This window comes from Sinohyriopsis cumingii, chromosome 17 (assembly GCF_028554795.1).
Source record: "Sinohyriopsis cumingii isolate HCF-2022 chromosome 17, ASM2855479v2, whole genome shotgun sequence".
NCBI lineage: Eukaryota > Metazoa > Mollusca > Bivalvia > Unionida > Unionidae > Sinohyriopsis > Sinohyriopsis cumingii.
The window spans coordinates 79080034-79100033 of NC_142977.1; the positions used below are offsets into that span (position 1 = coordinate 79080034).

Sequence of the window (20000 nt, forward strand, 5' to 3'; positions counted from 1 at the left end):
ATAATAAAAAGGTTACTGCATTTGTATGGGAAAATATGAACTTGTTTTGTTGGAAGGATATACTGCACTCCCAAGGTCTTGCAATATTCCATCCCAAAACTTGTTCACATTTTCCCATACAAATGCAGTAACCTATAAATACAAAACATGTATTGCAATACATACTGCAATATGCTATGAAGAAAGTACAAAATATTGAGATTTATTGATAATTGATATGAGGCACAAAACAATATTATATTTAATTCAAGCATGTTATTTTGCTGTTCTGAATCCGGTGATCAGATTTTCATGGCATATTTTGGAAAATACATATCACTATTTTGATTAAGAATGTGGCCTGATTTCCAGCATTTATGTTTTTGAGTTACATTGACTTTGATTGTACTGTGATGAAATTTGTACACAAAAATATTATATAAAAATCAAGATAACATTTATTACAGTTTGTATAATGATTTGGTAACATGATACATTATTTTGAATGCATTTATTTTTTGTGGTTATTAGACTGATGTGGTTTTTTAAAAAAAAATTCATTTCTAAAATTCATAGGTTGAGGAATGGGTTGCTGTTGGATCTTTCACTTGGTGGTTTCTAGCAACCATGAAATCATTCAAAATAGGTATATAAATGAAATCTAATTTAGTCACAGTAACCTAGTATTACTTGTATCAAAGCCTGCATCACAAGAAAAATTGTCACTTTTAAGGACTTCTTGAATATTGATAAACATTTGTGCAGAATTCTGATCTTGGCTACTACATCTCATGGAACTTTATGAATTCAAAATGGTATAAACTTCTCCAGCAGTTTATGGTGGCTTTTTCCATTTGTATATACTGCCATTGCAGGGTATTATAGTGTATCATCAGCAATCCTGGAAGGTGAATGGGAGACTGGGCAAGCAGGTTGGTGTTCATTTTGGTTCCACATGATAACTTAAGTTCTGGTGAATAGATATCAGTAGCTACAAATCAAGGCCCATGTTCAAAGATTTTGCATGTGCATTTAATTTCAGGACAACAACTTTATACTACACAATACATTTGTAAAAAACTATGTACATCCATTCCCCTACTCTTTAGAAAGATGGTTTGGGCATGTACATGTATATGTTTAAGGTCAAGGTTACTGTTATTGAAAAAAGATGTGGTCTCAAAATTAATTCCAGATCAGAACTATAATTCTTTTCAGCTGATTTGAAAGAAACTTGGTGTTAATACAAAATCTTTTACTTTTGAAAGATTAGAGCGTCTGCCTCGGATGCAGGAGGTCATGGGTTCGATCCCCGGCAGAGTCATACCAATGACTTACAAAAATGGTACTAACAGCTGCTTAACTTGGCACTCAGCATTACAAGGTTATTGTTAGGACTGGTCAGCCTGGTGTCAGGATAATGTGACTGGGTGGGACATTATGCTACATGCAGACCTGCCAACTTTTACGATTTTGCTGTAAGTCTTACAAAAATTACCCGTAAAATACAGACTTGTGACATGCTAGCAAAAACTACAGAAAAATGATAGTTGCCGAAAAATCCGGATAATTGGTTCATCCGTGCTTTATTTGGATCCGGGTTTCATCTTAGAATTAGTGAAATTCGTCAGAGAACCAGACTAATTTTGCAACAGCACGCCAGATGCTTTAAACTGCACATATTTGTTCATGTGAAGCGTCTGCATAATCATCAAACTGTTGAGTATAGAATTTTTAAAAATGGCATCCAGAAAGCAATGCATGTTTATGACGAAAGGAAAAATAGGCTTTTAGAAAAGTGTTAATAATCAACACAGAAGATTAAAAAGGAGTATTCAGATTCTTGTGAATAAAAGCTGGAAAGGACACAATTACGTTTAATGACATCATGTGCCAATTTGAATATGTCTCATTGGGGAGTTATGATTGATGATTGCCGTTGTCATCTGAAATGGAAAAGAATTTCCAAGAATTATGTCAAGTTGAGAAATAGCAACAAGCCATTTAGCTGCTTAGGGTTTGGAACTAGAGTTTATGCAGCTGTACTAATGGCAAATAACATCTATGTTTATTTTACAAACTTTTCAGTTGAACATATTGCTTATTGTTGATGTGTCGAACTTTTAGTTATGTTTTCCAGCTTGACAGTAACAGTTTGTGATATTTTGTTACACCTTACTGAAAACTGGTCAATCTTACGGAAAAAATCAGTTGCCTTAGTGAGACAGGCTCATCAGGGCTGGCATGTGTTCCTGTTATTTTGTGGGTATCATGTATATATTTTACTCTTGTTATTGCCTCAGATGTTAATATGTTATCATTCGAGGATTCAGTCCACATTTCCAGATGTGTTAGAAAAAAATAACAAAATGCTTCTAAACATATTAGTGGTACTTTTTTATTATCTTTATTTTTTTATGGGTGGATAATGGGTAAGGACATCCCTTCATCAGGAAACAAATGTACGTGCATCAAATCTTTTATCAGTAATTTCTGTTTTACATAGTATTCACATTCTTTTTTCAATTATCTTTGCAGGTTGATTTAAATTACAAGCAATATTACAGAAGCTGATAAAATGCGAGTTAGATTTCCACAGACGACATATATTCTTGGTGCTATAGTAGTATGTGTCTTGGTTTACTTTTTTTATTCTTACAATGCACACGAAGCTAATGTTGTCTTGTCAGCTGATACTAATGTCCTTGGTCGATCGGCACCTCAGGGATACTTCTCAGCAGAGAGAAAATCAGCTGTACAGAAACAGAATTTTACACCGCTGGTGATTCCTTCAAAGAGAAACTCTAGTTTTGATTACAAAGCAGCAATGAAAGAGCTGAATGATGCTCAAGTTCCGATGGATGATCCACGTCTAATTCAGATGATCAGAGATTATTACATTGACCCACCATCCTTGGAGCCCTATACACTTGAGAACCCTGGGAGATTAGAATATTCTAATGGACAGACCCCATTTGTAGACAGTCGACTAAATTACATTGTAAGTTTAGTACTGAATGCTTTATATGACCCCATTTGTGGTCAGCTAATTAAATTACATTGTAAGTGAACTTGGATTGTTAGCATTAGGCTGTTATAATATGTAATACTTTTTCATAGATGCTAGCCATTCTCATTTTGAATGAATCATTCCTATTTTAAACCTCACCTAAGGCCATTATGATTACTGCTGTTGGATTGCGAATTTCTGGTCAGGTGCAATTTCATACAGGTAAGCTGCAGCTATCCAGATCACTGAAATGCTTGTAGTATGTTTTTTTTTTTATTACTATAATTTGATTTGTGAAAACTTGTCTAAGCATTTGTTTCACTAAAACACTTGAAATATGACCAATCAAATATCACTCTGCTTGGTGATCTAATTCACGATAGAAAGTTTAAGAGATTCAAACAGTCACAGTGGGATATGCACGGCATCAACACTAAATGAATTCCATGCCTTTGCAGTCAGTAATTGTAATTGTAGGTCTAGATTTGCATAATTGCTCAATGACAAGTCAGTTATGTGTTTTTCTAATTTCAAACAAATTGCAAAAATTGAGAAAATATTCTTATTTATTTTAATTGCCAGATGTTTGACTTTTAATATATGAATTAATATAGAATAAGCAGTAAAGGTAAGTTTTAGATGAGAAAAATGTGCATATAAAATGGTTTTACTTTGAGTAATTAATTAATTACAAGTACAATTACACTGTTTTTATAATTGTAATTGAACTTTACCAATATGGTGTAATTAAAATTGAACAGTCGTAACTTTGAATAATTGAAATTGTAATTCTAATTGACTTCTACATGCACATTAGAATTATAATTGTAATTGACAAAAGTAATTAGTCACAAGCCTGTTGAGGGCCCCGAGTGGTCTAAAGCGCTTTCCGTTACAGATCACTGCCATCTCATCTCTGTCAGCGTGGGTTCGAGTCTCGTATTCGGCCAATGTGGGTATGTGAGAAAGCTTGCCAGTAGCTTCTTGCGGGTTGGTGGTTCTTTCCGGTGTTTTTCCGGGTTCTTCCTCCATTAATACTGGCTGCCATGTATAGCCTATTGTGTGCTGAAAAATGGCGTTAAACCCTACAACAACAAGCCTGGAGGCTATCCTTCTTCATAGAAATAGCAATCCTATAAAATAGGTTGCCTTACTTAGGGGAAGATTCAATGGTTAAATGTACTTTTTTGATATCAGATTAATATAATTTTTCATGTGCATTGGTGTACGATTGGAAAATTTCATCTGTGAGGTAAAAACATTGATCTAGACTGCCAAATATAGGAATATCTTTGTTGCATTTCTAAACAAAAATGGCATATTATGAACTTTGATGTTTCTTTCAAATAGCCAGACAGTTATTGAACATTTCCTTAAGATAGAATATAAAAGCTGGGTTTGTACTGACTCAAAAATTTCAACGATGTTTAAGCACATATCAGCATTCAAAGATCATTGGATGCAGCAGCTGAGGTACAAGCAATGCACAGCATCTGATTCAGTAGTTGTAGCAGCTATGATATTGGCAATACACAGCATCTAGTTTATATTGTTACAAATAAATAGGATGTACTTATTTTGTTAATGTTTATCTAAATTTTGCTTTTCTTTATTCTTAGAAATTCAGTATGGTTAATTTAAATTTATAAATACACAATATGCATTGAATGTCATTTCAGACTGACATATTTCTTAGTCATAGAATATAGAGATTCAAGATATATTTCTTTCTGTTATAGTCTTAAAATATAAATTTCAATGAATATGCATTTGATCTCTTGTCAAGGTTGCATCCTTACATATATGTTTATTGACACCATTTCTTAGAAATTACTGCCAGTTTTCAGTTTTAATTTATGTGTATATTCACATTGTTTCTCAGAAAACAAGCATTACTGAAGGCTTGAACAAAAGGTAAAAGTTAGTTGCAAACTTTACAGAAAATTTGAAACATTGATAGATTTTAGTTTTTAAATGTTTTATTGGAAATATTTGCTTGAAGTGTAGCTTGCATTTTAGACATGTTGACATGTGCTATCTAGTTCTATCCAAGTATTCTTACTTGAGCTAACTGAAAAAGAAATGAAGCAAAAACTTGTACTGTTTTAATAGGAAGGTGGCTTTTATGTGGAAGCAGGTGCTCTCAATGGTGAAAAAGGATCCAATACCTTGTTCTTCGAGAAGGTACGGAAATGGAATGGACTGCTTGTAGAAGCTGATCCTGATAATTATGAAGTATTGAAGATGAAGCATAGGAAAGCATTTACCATCAATGCCTGCCTGAGCACCAAAAAATATCCAAACATGGTATGTTGCTGGACGTTTGTAATTGCCCTTCATATTTTCTTTGTCCTAGTCATATTTCTGCAGTGTGTATTTAGTGTTATCCATGTCCTTGAGTCATGTTATATCTGTCTGTCTGTCTGTTCAGTTTGTATGTCTGTCACAAATTTCATTTCCACTTAACAACTTTTCATGGTTTTAATGGAACAGAACTATATTTGACATGATGTTTTAATTTTAAAGATGGATTAAATTCAGTTTTGAACCATTTTCTTACAATATCTTACCAGTTCAGTGGGTCTTGTTTAATTTAGGAGATTGATTCTGCATAGTGAATCAAGCTTTCAGCAGTTACACTGTGTTGGCAAGGGGCATCCATGTGATAGTGAAATATTTTTAATTTAAAATAAGTGTTCAGGGATCATGGTAATTCATGGACTTTAACAGAGTCCACAACAGCCTTAGTAATATTGGAATAATGAAATCATAACCTTGTATGATAACAACCCTTATAAATTAACAACATAGACCCCTGTGAATCCTTCTTTATCTATTGATTGGGATCGGGTGGTGGTGGATGTGGAAATGGGACAGATTGGGGTGAGGATGATTTTAAGGGAAGAGCATGTTATTTCTTCTTCAAATATGTTACCCAATCATAATACCTTAGTAGAACTACTACTACATCGCAAATCCAGCTCTCCCAGGCTAAAATGTTATAGCTAACAAACTAAAATTTATCTGCCCACCTAGGTGGCAGTTCAGGTGATTTCCCCTGGATACAGGGATTAGTGCCAAATCCATGAATATTTAAGTTACTACTGGAGTGGAAGGCACACTCTCGTTATGCGTGTCACAGCAGGGAGGCTGGGAGATTGTATGTGTATTATGGTTGGAAGAAATATTTCTCTAGAAAAATTTGTTTTCTTCTTCAACTTCATTACCCGATCATAATACCATAGGAGATAGGTAAGAAGTGGAGGGAGATAAACCTCCTTACTCTGGAGTGACTGTCTCTGGTCTCCTATAGTAATTGAAACAGTTTCTAGAATTCTAGATGAGCCATCTGGAGAATAGACTCCATAAGTCAAGGAGCAGCTTTACAAGGAATACATTTTTCAGCCTACAAAACTAGTAAAGTCATGAAATCACATCCTTTGAAGCTGTCAGATGACCCAAGAAGCTAACCTGTTGCACCATGGCAGTAGGTCCAACCAGATCAAGTTGAGCCTTTCTGGATGAAAGATCTTTGACAAGAAAGCTGGAGAAGTGGATTCAGATCCCAATGCTTGGATAATGCCGGAGAAAAGTTTTGCTGAAATGTAATTTTTGTAGTGGCTGCCCTTGATTTTTAAGCTGAGATGCGAGGCAAATTCATTTCTTCAGGGTTATTTTCTTGTATGCGGAATGAATAAACCATTTTATCAAGGAGAGAACTGTCTGTGCTGCTATGTCCTTTCCCACTGATGGGTAAGAAGGGACATGATCTCCCTCATTCATTCTTAAGTATCACTTTGATGAATCTTGCACTGGGTCCTGTAGATGACCTTGAGATGAAGCATCCTGAGTAGACAGGAGTTCAAAAGTCTGATTCCCCATAAATGGGAGCCTGTGTTTGACAATGAAAGCAAGGGATGTCGTGAGTGATAATGACCCATTGTGTTTGACAATGAAAGCAAGGGATGTCACAAGTGATAATGACCCATTGTGTTTGACAATGAAAGCAAAGGATGTCACAAGTGATAATGACCCATTGTGTTTGACAATGAAAGCAAGGGATGTCACAAGTGATAATGACCCATTGTGTTTGACAATGAAAGCAAGGGATGTCACAAGTGATAGTGACCCATTTCATCAGAACTGCATATAGTTTGGGTCCACTGATAGAGCATGTATTTCGCTCCATCTGCCTGCCATTTGCTAATGCAGTCAGGTCTTATATGAGAGGTGAACCAGTGAGGATCTTGAAAGCAGTTCAGACGGTGTCTTGTTTAGCCAGGTTAGTACCAATGATTCCACTTTGGGCAGAAAGCCAGCATCTTTGGACATGTGTAATCAAATTAGAGGGAAGATTGGATAGGTCTTTCTATTTTCTAATACTGCCTCTCTGTGATGATGGAGGTTGTCAGTTATAATTGAATGGCAGCCTTTAATTCTGATTGGTGCTAACTGTTTCTCATTATTTAGCCCTTAGAGGAAGTTACCTATTTGAGGTGTTAATGCCTGCAGTGGTTTTCTTGGGCATACCACTGTGTGAAGATTTTCTCTTTGCTTGTAAAGTGGATGGCTATCTTGCTTGTGTGAAATTCTCTACCACTGGTTGTTAGCACTGTTTGTTCCTGAGGGCTTGTTGAATTTGATCCAGACATGCAGTCTCAGCAACTCAGTGTTGGGATGAAACACCTGCCATCATGGTTGCTTGAGCAGATTAGGGCCTGTCTCGATTTTCCTACAGATTTTCATAGCAAGATTGATGAGGTCATTGATCCATGTTTATTCCCATTTGAGTTGAGCAAACAGGAGGAGACAACACTCTCTTCTTTCTGTATGACCTTTGGAATCAGGCATTGGGAGGGCACCTGTAGGCATCCAGGTCACTCCAATCTATAGAAAGAGCATTGATTGCCAAGGTCTTTGGATCTGGGACTGGTTGAGACAAAGGTTGGGAATTTGGCATTCCACCTTGTTGCAAACAGTTCCACCATTGGTCGATTCCATCAGGCACATATTTGAGTGATAACTGAGGGATGAAGAGATTGTTTTATTGGTACATGTTGTGGGACAAGTTTACTTATTCATTTAATTGGCCTGGAATGTGATGAACATGGACATGGATTTATCATTGAAGACACCGCTTAAAAAAATGTCCAAACAAGAAATCACAGAACTGGTGACTTGGTTCAACCTTGCCATTTGAGTAAACCAGCGCCATAGTGGAGTTCTCAGACAGAATGAGAACTCCCTTCCCATGCAGATCCTTCTGTCACCAATGATTAGCTTTTAAAATGGCTTTCATCTCAAGAATTTTGTTATGTAAATGACCATCTTGAGTGATCCAAGCTCTAATGGCCATCTGGAATGATTGAAGGAGGTGTGCCTCTCAGCCCTCTGTGCTCCCATCCAGATTGTGGTTTCCTAAGTTTGTTCTGCAAAGGTATACCTGATGTGAACAAAGTGAGGTTGTACCATCTTCTGAGATATAACTGCATATATGAGTACATAAATAGGTGACCTGGAACTAAGAGGTCATATGCTCCATTGAGCAACCCAGCAGGCAAAGGATTCTTGGGTCGGTAGATAATATGGTTAGTTTATTTATAACACAACTGAAATTATATCTATATAAGCCTCGATATAACATTTATCGAATATGTTTCATTTTAAGAAAGAACTGAACTTAAACTTTTGTCAGAAAAGTATTGTGTATGCACAACAAACTGCAGATGGAAACATTTTGATGGAAAATAGAAACCTTACAAAACAATGTTCCTAACTGAATATTAATTTATTTCTACCTTTCCTTCCATAGTAAGACATGTGTTGATATGTTTGGAGGTATTAATAGGTTAAGTATTCATGCCTGTATACAGTTATGCAAAGTTCCCTGGCTTGGCCCACCTGTTGGGTGGTTTGTACATAGATACAAAGGCCAGAACCTAGCCACTCATACTGTCCTGGCAGTGCCTGGACTAGGGAGGTTTCATTGTGCAAATTATTATGCTTATATGTCTCTAAATATAAGTATGTGTGTGTATATATGTTTGTATGTGTGTGTGTGTGTGTGTGTGTGTGTATATATATGTATATATAGCTTAGTTCTGCATAAATGTACTAGTGCATACATGTGTGTGTGTGTGTGTGTGTGTGTAAATATATATATATATATATATATATATATATATATATATATATATATATATATATATATATATATATAGCTTAGTTCTGCATAAATGTACTAGTGCATACATGGTTGAAAGTGGAAATTTTAGAATATGCAAATTCTACCATGTAATATATTTATATGACTTCATTCTTTATAGCTCTCCCCTCTCACTCTCTCTTCCCAGTTTTCTCCCATTATCTCTTGCTCCCACAAATCCTTTGGCAGTTTATCCCCCAGGAGTGTAAAATTGAGGGTAAATAAAAACCTCGGTGTCAAAACTGAGGGTCAAATAAAAAATGTGGGGGTCAAAAATGTACTGACAAATTTTCATACAACTCATACTTTTTCAGCTTGAAATATGATATTGCAACTTGCACAACATACTGTCTCTCTCTTTCTCTAAATATACAAATAAACCAACATACACAATTAACAAACAAATGCATTTTCCATTCAAAGAATAATTTTATTAGTTCATTTTTCTTTTAAAGTCGTATTTTTAACAGTCTCCTGAAGCAGTATTATAGCCCAACACATTACATACAAGCCAATACAAAAAGCAAATAAATCTTTTTAACCAAATGGGAGTTAATTTACTGTCTTTCATAAAATATGTACTCTCATAGGTTTCATTGTTCTTTGTCCTATAACACATTTATCCAAAAATCCAGGAGGATAATGATTCATCTTCTTTCTAACAAGTTACACTTGAACTTTAAGATCTTACTTTTATTGCTGCAAAGTTAAAAACCAACAAAATCTGCAATGACCCGATTTCTTTGTTGTGAAAGAATGTCTTAGGTTATAATGTGTTTTCCAGATATCTTGTGGTGGAGAAGGGCAGATTTTTTAAAATTCTAAAACCCTGTCACGAAAGGATTATTCACTTTTGCAGTTATGCGATCAGGAGTCACACCGGTAATTCTAATGAATGTGCCATATTCCAGTCAAGAGAATTATTTTCTCCATTTTTCATTAAAGTTAGATCCAGTTAGTCTTTTGTGTTCTGCTTCTTTCACTTTCTTTGCTAATGATTTTTAGTGCACAACGTTTTAATCTGGAGATCACTTTTTAGTGCAACAAGCATTGAGGTTAAACATCTAGATGACAGCTTGCTGAGCTTGATGGAAATTGCAAGAAGCTCGCAAAATTAGGGGAAGCTACTCCATCATAACATTGCCTATGCTAGTCTGGTTCATTGTTTTGTATGTTCCCTGCGTTGCACTCTGCTGTATGAATAGAGGAGCGCAAGGCAGGGAGTAAACAAAGCAGGGAACCAGTCAATGTCTATACTCGAAGTATATACGATGCCATCCATTGTTCAATGCATTGGGTATTAAATAAATCCTGATCACATTATGAAAATCCGTTGCATAAAAAAACGCACAGCAACAAAATGTGTGCGTCCCATTTCTCCAACATGCGTCACTGATGCACAAATTTGCATACAGGAAAACACTGTTTGGGCACATTTATTATAGCTTTGATTTAAGTTGATAACTTTGATCCACTACCTATCAATATCTCGCTTTTATTAACCTGTAAATTGTTATTGGTGAACCCAAGGCCTCCAAACTGGACACCATAAATATATGTGGGGTAATGAACACAAACAAAAAGAAGTTTCTGCTCACTCGCATTTTGTTTTGGCTCATTATTTGTGAAAGCCAGACTGTTTTTAATAAAAATAGTTCAATATAGGTAAAATATCAAGCACTTTTTAGACGTTATTGGTCATGCAGAAAAAGATTCTATAGCTCTCATCTTTTTGCATGTTTAAAAAAATCTTTGACATTTTAGACGCTTTTTATGTATAAACCCTCAAATTTTTCAATGTGGTCTTAATTTACTCAACTGGATTTGTCATTTTATGGTCATGCTAAAAGCTGTGTATTAAATGTCTTTTATTGGAATTGTTCCTTTTGGAACATGGGGAAAGACAAGCTTGCCCACTATCCTCTTATTTATATTTATTCTTATTTATATTTATTCTTATTTATATTTATTCTTATTTATATTTACTGTCACTTGAACTTCTGTTTAATGCATTCAGGTAGGCATTAAACCATATAATCTTCATAAAAAAGACAGGTCAAACAAACGTCGTTTGTTCATGATACTACAATAGTACTTTGTACAAATCTTAGGGTTTCCTCCTCTGTCAATACACATTTGGTGAGGATTCTTTTTTCTTGCTTACCATATTAATTCCTTGGCAAAAACATTACTGAATTTTATAAAGTGTATACATAGTGTATTTCACAATACATGTATCTGCATTGATGATATCAAGTGAAGATGTCAAGCAGATAGCATATGAAGTTATCTGCTCCTTGGATAAGTAAGATTTCTCGGGGGGTGGGGGGCAGGCATAGGACCTCTTGGGTAGATGAGAAAACAAACTCAGCTTAGAGTAATGACATTATCTTGGTGCCAACCCAGCAAATATTCTGTTAGAGTTCCTTTACCTAAATTGAATTGCAAGAGTAAATTTGCTTTTGTTTATCATTTACTACTAGAAAATAATACATTCTCTGCTGGTTGCAGCAGGTTTCAACAGATTTGGCTTTTTTGCAAGCAGGGCATTCGAGAACTTGCATTTCTGCAAAATCTCCAAAAATGTTTGAATTTATTTTGCAGCCAACCAGTGTAAATTAGTTTAATCTCTATTGCATTCTTTGACAATTATTTGTAATTATCTTTATATTTTATGCTAATTATGTTTCTTCATTGCATGTTTATAGGTTACTTTTAACAAAGGATTCAACCGTGGGCGGATCTATGACAATAAAGAAGCTGTGGATTGGGTCAAGCGTGAAAAAAATCTTCCATTGAACACAATCCAGGTTCAGTGTTTTCCACTTTATTCTGTTCTCTTAGCACTCGGCCAGACCACTGTGGATTTTTTCAGTCTTGATATTGAGGGAGATGAAATGCATGTGCTTGAAACAATACCATTTGACAAGTTAAACATTAAAATGATGACTGTTGAATTTGTCCATGGTGCAAATGGAGAGGAAACTTTGAGATCATTTGTGGAGTCAAAAGGTTACGAGTCATTGTTAAAAGTACAGCGCTGGGATGGAGGAGTAAATGATATTATATTTCGAAAGAAAGGACTGATTCATTAAATGCATATTTGTATACCCTTTTCCTACTGATTCATCCACAAAACAGGATCTTGCTCTGATTCGATTTGTAACCAGATTCTGATTTCTAACCATTATGATTTTCTAAGAATCAATATTAAGATTATGACAAGGGCATAATCTTGCAGTTTGAGATGTGGAGATGTTTTTGAATATTTTATTTTCATGATTTTAGACATGGATACATGTAGCATGATGTCCCACCCAGTCACATTATCCTGACACCAGGTTGACCAGTCCTAACACTAACCTTTTAATGCTGAGTGGCAAGTGAGGCAGCTGTTAGTACCGATTTTAAAGTCTTTGGTATGACTTGGCAGGGGCTTGAACCCGCAACCTCCCACATCTGAGGTGGACACTCTAACCACTGTGACCACCATATTGGTCTCTAACGTATAAGAAGTGTGAAAGTTACAAAATAAGTACATTCTGAGTGCACTGAACAGAAAATTGAAATGTTTAAATTGTATGCTGTAGACGGAAGGATTATATCATTTGAAATTAAGCTGGTTTTTGCAACCTTAAGAAATTCTTGAATTATAGGGTTGCCATGAAGTCTAGTTACCAAAAAGTTGTTTTAGAAATGTCCTTGGATTTCTTAAAAACATCTTTGAATTAACTGAATTTATCTGAAGAAAAGCAAAACAGAACTGAATAACATATGCCACTACATAAAAAGATCTTTTGCTATTGATATATTGTTAAGAAAAACATAATGGGTTAAAATTTTGATGATTGAAATGAGCACATAACACTGGCAGTTAAGAAAAGTAACTATGGAGTAAGTTTAATTTCCATAAGCCAAATACTCCAGGTCGCTGGCAACTAGTTGAAAACTTGTGCAAGTCCTTGACAACTCCTTGAAAAGTTCTTTCAAAAGATTTCTTCAGGACCATACAAACCATGATTCTCATGTTATGGTGCATGTTCATTTACTTAATGTATGAATACCAGTGCCATTTACTTTTATTTTTCAAAGATTGTAAAATGTTTAGTATGAACATGAATGACAGCTTTTGCATTTTAGCTATTATAACTTATTTTTATTTTTCTTTATTTTCATAAATATTCAGGATGTAGTTAATCAAGTAGCATTTATTGTGAGATTTTACATAGTGGGCATTCATATTTTTTATGTTTGTTTCAGGTTTTGCTTTAATAAGGTGCATTGTATGGCATATATTTCAAAGAGTTATCACCTGATTATAAAATTATTATATTTTAAACTTTCCAAGTTCAGTAATCATTTACTTAATTGTCTGTGTGTCTTGTAAAGTACTGCTGAGGCTGTTGCATTTATTTCCAATTAAATAATGAACTTTGTCTTGATTACTTACAGTGTTTGCTGATGCAGCACATTCAGTATAGTTACGATTATGGTGCAGAGAGAGGTTTTAATATATGGTCTGTATTGGTACTAACGCTTATAACAGTTTACAATTAAAATTCTTAGATGGTGATTCATTCAAATAAAAATTGCATATTTAGCAATTCAAAATATAAGGCCTTGTGGGTTTTTCTGCAATAGTAATGTCATATTCTAGGTCATATTGGTATTCAGAACTGACTATTTCAGTAATGGGTGTCACTCATTTCACAGTGATCTTTCACACCTTTAGATGGCAATTAATTTACTTTATTTGGATCCTCATATATCCCATATTTCATTTGGAAGGTCAATATTTACACAACCCAAGAAGTACATTATGGTAAAATCAGTGTTAAATTACATGGACATTTTTGGACAAGTTCAGCCTAATGGTGTGTGCCAGTACAAAATCTGATCAAATATCATGTACTGTGATGACACAATGAATTTTGAAAACAAATTTTTAGTACCCTTTTGTTATAGACCCAACCCCTTTTCTTGACTCCACTTTAGTACCTGGCCACAATTGTAAAAGTCCATAGTGATCAATAATTTTCATTGGCAGATTTTTTGGATTATATTTAATGTGTAGAGCATTCAATAATTATGACTTAACAGAGGTTGGTTAAACTATTTTAATATTAAATTTTAGAACAAGAGTTAATATTTAATTTAATTTCAGTAAATGCACTGTCATGACCACATTGAGATACACAGTAGTGTAAGGCATTTTGGAGGTTGTATAAATGATAAATGCATATTTCTTAACTTTTATTTGAAAATAGCTCTCCTAGTTAAAGGGGTAAATTATGAAAGAAAATTCTTGTTAATAATTGGTAATGACCATATATGATTAGGAGCCAGATCTGGAATAGAGAATTTTCTAGTGCAGTCCATTTATGGTGCACTCGATAATCATTGTACATGTCACTTTGTTTTTAAAGGCAGGGGAGTACACTTTGCCAGCTAATTAGGAAGTTTGTGCATCAGCCTAGATTACATAACTGTACTAAAGACCAAAGGCTATTTAAATATTTATTATATACTAAGTTAACTTTATGGAATTTGTGTTGCTTCTTCAAATACATGGTAGTGTAGATTAATTTGCAGAAAGTAAAACTTTGTGATCAAGCAGTATAGTTATTTTATATTTAGATATTCCCAATATGCATAGGTCCATGTTTAGTGTGCTATTTATTGCCATCTATTTGCTGATATTAAACAGTGCATATAGAGTGGATTGACATTCTACAATTGCACTGGTGTAGCATGCTGCTGGATACAGTTCATGACATAGGCTGTTGTAAATTTAGCACACTTACTGCACTTACCAGGTGCAAATTGCCATCAGCTTCAGTCACTAATTGGGTTTACCTGGCCAATTTGTAGATTACCTTGCATGTTAGATTTGACCTTGACAGGAATTGCAGCAGTGTTATAAATCAGTGAAAGAATAACAAGTTTGCAGCGTAGTGTACCTTTGGCCTGACTACACCTGTACAAACTGGGTTTTACACAGAATAGTGAGGAGTAAATCAGTGACTGCTACACTCCAGCATAAGTCAAAATTAGTCAATATGCTTTGTGCATACTGTAACAATGTCCTTACTTATTTTATGTTATAAATTACCCTCAGTAGATTACTCCCACTGTCTCTCAGTTCGAGGAGATAGAGAGCTAACAGTAATATTGCTACAATGTCTGCAGTCTGGTAGCTTATAATGATGTCTAGCACTGGGGCATCATGCTGCAGACATGTAGCATGATGTCCCACCCAGTCACATTATCCTGACACAAGGCCAACCAGTCCTAGCACTAACCTCTTAATGCTGAGTGCCAAACAAGGTAGCTGTTAGTACCATTTTTATAAGTCATTGGTATGACTTGGCAGGAGTTCGAACCTCCAACCTCCCACATCCAAGATGGATGCTCTTACCACTAGGCCACCAGAGCGGTCATACATGCAGTCATAACAGAAAAGCACATAATGCATCTAAAGAGTTTTAGGTTTTCGCCTCAGAGTCACAGCAGGGAGGAGGGAGGAAAAACTAAAAAAATGGCGTTTTGCCATGGATGTATTTTGTCTTTTCATTTTATCCAATTTTTAAGTAACTATGGACTGTTCTTTCTACTTACCTTTACAATAAAACCAAAGGTGCTGTACAGTTTTCACAATATCCTTACCAGTATTGTCACCCAAAGTTAAAAAATATAATTGGTCATTTTGTTCTGAAACATATTTTTAATTTTTATAGTTTTTGAAAGGTTGTGTTTATTAATGTCAAGACTTTATAAAATTTGGGAAGAATTGGGATGTCAGTATTAAATCCAGAGCATGCCAAAGAGAACATATTGTAAGGTTTTCCATTTGATTCAAATTGTTATTACACACAAACATATATATGTATATATATATATATATATATATATATATATATATATATATATATATATATATATATATATATATATGATACTTGATTAATATCCAGCTTTGTAGTGTAGTGTATCCAATACATTTGTAGTGTATCAGGACATAGTTTTTTTCTCAGAAAACAAATTTTATATGTATGTTATGTACACATTTAATTCTTTCATTTTTGTATGAAGTCTGATCTAAATCATTCATTTTTTAAAAAATATTCATCATCAAACCTAGTCTCATTTTATGTAAAAATACAAATATTTGAAACAAAAATAATAGAGTAACACCAGCCTTAATGGACCTCCCCTTTGGATAATATGAAATGGTCTTTCAAGAGTGATACTGTATTTTGAAAGAAGTAACTATATGAAAATGTAGTTAGTGCATGCAATGATGAGGTCTGAGGACTTGGAACTTGAGTTATTCAATAAAAAAAACAACAAGGATTGAGGACATCAAATGTTAAAAACTTCTATCTGTGCCTGTAGATGATGACATTTTAACCATCTGAATGAGTCTGCGAATTCATAAATTGTATTGCTTGGTTGTATTTGGAAGCATTTTCCTCATGAGACCAGAATGATGTGATATAACTCCATCATTTTATCTCTTTTAGACTGTTGTGCCATACTTTCGAGTAACTGTTCAAAGTCTTAATTAAAGAAAGTCACCATACTACAGAAGAGAGCAGCACAGATAATTATTGATGCTTTTAATGATCTTTCTTTCTCCTTCATTTGACGAATATGCATAAAGGTAACTTTGTATTCATATGTATACATGGAACAACTCCTGAATATCTTGCACTCTTTTTTCTTTTACGTGAAAATGATTATAATCTACAATCAGCAGCAAACAGTAATCTTTAAATTCCCAGTCCAGAGAGACATTCAAATGAAACGGTTAGTACTCATCTAACAGCAGTCTTTAAATTCGCAATCCATAGACATTCTGATGAAGTGTTCAGTATTCAGTTAACAGTAATCTTTAAATTCCCAGTCCACAGAGACATTCCAATGAAGTGTTCATTACTCATCCGAAAGTAGTCTTTAAATTCACAATCCAGAGACATTCTGATGAAGTGTTCAGTATTTAGTTAACAGTAATCTAAATCTCCAGTACAAAGAGGCATTCCAATGAAGTGTTCATTACTCATCTAAAAGTAGTCTTTAAATTCACAATCCATAGACATTCAGATGAAGTGTTCAGTACTCACTTAACAGTAATCTTTAACTTTCAAATGCAGAGATATTCAGATGAAGTGTTCAGTACTCACATACCATGATTTGGAATTCCTTTCCATTAGATGTAAAATATGTAACATCATTGAAAGAATTTTGGTAGATCATCACTTTCAGCATGACATTATCTTTATTAAATTTATATATATGTATACATGTATATTTATATGTGTAAATATGTATGCATTTATGTATTTAGTATGTTTGAGTATATAACCTGATGACTTTTTGTTAAAGTGAATATAATTCTTTAAAGTATTTAGTTCTTTTAGTATTTACTACTTGACTAGTTAGCAGAGGGTCTCATCGGAGGAGATTTTTGAGCCTGTGTTGGTACAATTTGCCAATCAGATGCAATCTTCCATAATAGCATCATTATGATTAGTCAGAACAAAATCTCAAGGTCAAGAGTTTTATTTTTCATTGTGTTTCATGTTGAGTATAATTGTTTATCTTTCTCAGAAGACTGTAAAATATCGACCTAAAACGCTGAAGTCAAATTTGTATTGGTCTCCATTTTATGTTTTGCACAATGCAGTAAAAGTCATGTTACACTTTTTTATTTTCTTGAATAAAACTTTCTTTAACAATAAACTATTTTGTACATAAAAGACGTTTTGATTTATAACTATTGTAGTTCTTATAAAATCATAGAAATTTAGTTGTCTTCTAGCTCTATTGTTCACTTAGCAGCAGAGATTATGGGATGACCTTCAGTCTGTTGTTATTTATCTTTTGACCCTCACCTTTCCTTCATCTGTCTGTTAGAACAAGTTATTGCTACTCATCCCAAACTTCATTGAGGACTGCCCTGAAACTTTGAACACTTATTCTTTCTAAAGTCTTATTGGATCTAAATGAATATGATGTTCTTGAGATGTCTGATATGTCTGCATCTGAAACATGTTATTATTGTTTAACCTCTAGGATGGATGGTCATATAGACATGGGGTTTTTGCTAAAAATTCTTAACAGCTCATGTTGGTTGTAAATGAAAATGGTGTTGATGACTTCTAGTAGGTCTGCCTTGGCAGCATTCTGAAAAATCTTGTTACCACTTTTCCTCATACACAGAAGGTCATACTGGCATGGGTTTTCACCAGGGGACTTCTATGATGTCTTGCTGATCCAGAAGGAAATTTGTTGCTGATCTTGCATCTTATGTGGTAACTACATCTGCCATCTTGAATATCATTTTGCTGCCGATGATGTTCAGAGATAGTTTGAACCTTAAGCAGTTATAGAGAACAATGGTCCAGTCCTGGATTCCTGGAAATGATTCTTAGGCATTAGAGCATCATTCATCTTTGGAAAATTCTTGTGAAAAAAGCAGTGTAGAAGGCAGAAATGTTTTGCAAACTTAATTATGTATGTTTATCTTGTCAATGGAAAGTTTAGAGTACATTTCACTTTGTTTTAATTGTGTTGTCTTAAAAGTTTATGCATGTCACTTAAACCTTTTGATGATTTTCACCCTGAAGACATAGCACGTGTAGATCTTTCTTCCTACTGGATAACATCAAATGACTTTTAAAGGGAGTAAATTGGTTTCATTGTCACTGATGTGATCGCCTGGAGTTATTTCCCTTGTTCACTTAGGTGGAACAGTCTGTGTATCCACGTTGTAATTCATTTCCTGTAGTCTTTTGAGGTTAACATTTTACGTTGGCATCACATCATGTAAAATTCAGATCAATCCTTTATTGACCATCTGTGACCTTGAAAACATGGCCTCCAAAGCGCCTTAGAGAGATACATCCACCACACTTGAATCGGGGTGAAAAAAATGTTTTACAGCAAAGTAAATCCTCACTTTGTTAAAAGGCATTTCTGCTCCCAGGAGTGTTAATGGTATAATTTAAATCATTTACTTTCTTTTCAATTGTATAATGGCATAATACTTATCCTGGAGAGGATTTTGAGGGCCAGAACTCTCTCACCAGGCTGAAAACTTCTTTCCTTTGTATTTTTTGTCATACCTTAATTTTATTGTTGACTGAGTTGACTTAAAATTAATTCTTTCTACTTTAGAAGCCTACTTCAGAAGTTTCTCTTTAAGAACTTCAATATTCCACTGACAATATGTCCATAAACCAGTTCAAAAGGATTAGATACTTCAGCTGATTCCCTAACAGAAAACAATAGTAAATGAACAACTTCATCCCAATCCTTTCTTGTATCAAAGCAATGTACCCGAATGGTGTTCTTTAAAGTTTAACGAAATCTCTCCAAAGCCCCTTGACTTTAAGGGGGATATGCTGAAGATTTAAAGTGTTAGATGCTGAATTCATGTATAACTTAACTCTTGCTCAGACTGGATAGATTTCGGTAGAGCAACAAGAGTAAAAAAAAGCTTTATCAAAGCTTTTACTCTGGTTTTAGTTTTTATAATTTTTCAAAGGAACCGCCTCTAGAAATCTAGTTGATGCACACATCATGGCCAAATGTACTGGTTGCCTGTCTTGGTCTTAGGTGAGGGACCGACACAGTCTACCATTCTGCTAAATGGTTTGTCAAATGCTCTAATAAGTTGCAGATATGTCTTATGTATCTTCTGATTGGGTCTTATTACCATTTGACAAGTCTAACAAGATCTACAGTGTTTACAAACAACGCTTTAAACTTTCGGTCAACAAAAATAATTCAAGATTTTGTGAT

The 20000-nt window shown here is 34.5% G+C and overlaps 1 protein-coding gene across 6 annotated transcripts in view; it reads left to right on the forward strand.

Moving 5' to 3' along the window:
• LOC149779295 (protein Star-like) overlaps nucleotides 1-17953 on the forward strand; it is a 46765-nt gene extending 28812 nt beyond the window's left edge. For all 6 annotated transcript variants that reach the window (XM_089939915.1, XM_089939914.1, XM_089939913.1 and 3 more), the window contains 3 exons: nucleotides 2518-2980; nucleotides 5102-5296; nucleotides 11903-17953. In XM_089939915.1, coding sequence (XP_089796041.1) covers nucleotides 2558-2980; nucleotides 5102-5296; nucleotides 11903-12289 — 1005 coding nt within the window. In that variant the 5' untranslated portion in view covers nucleotides 2518-2557 and the 3' untranslated portion in view covers nucleotides 12290-17953. The remainder of the gene's footprint in view (nucleotides 1-2517; nucleotides 2981-5101; nucleotides 5297-11902) is intronic.
• Nucleotides 17954-20000: the final 2047 nt, after the last annotated feature.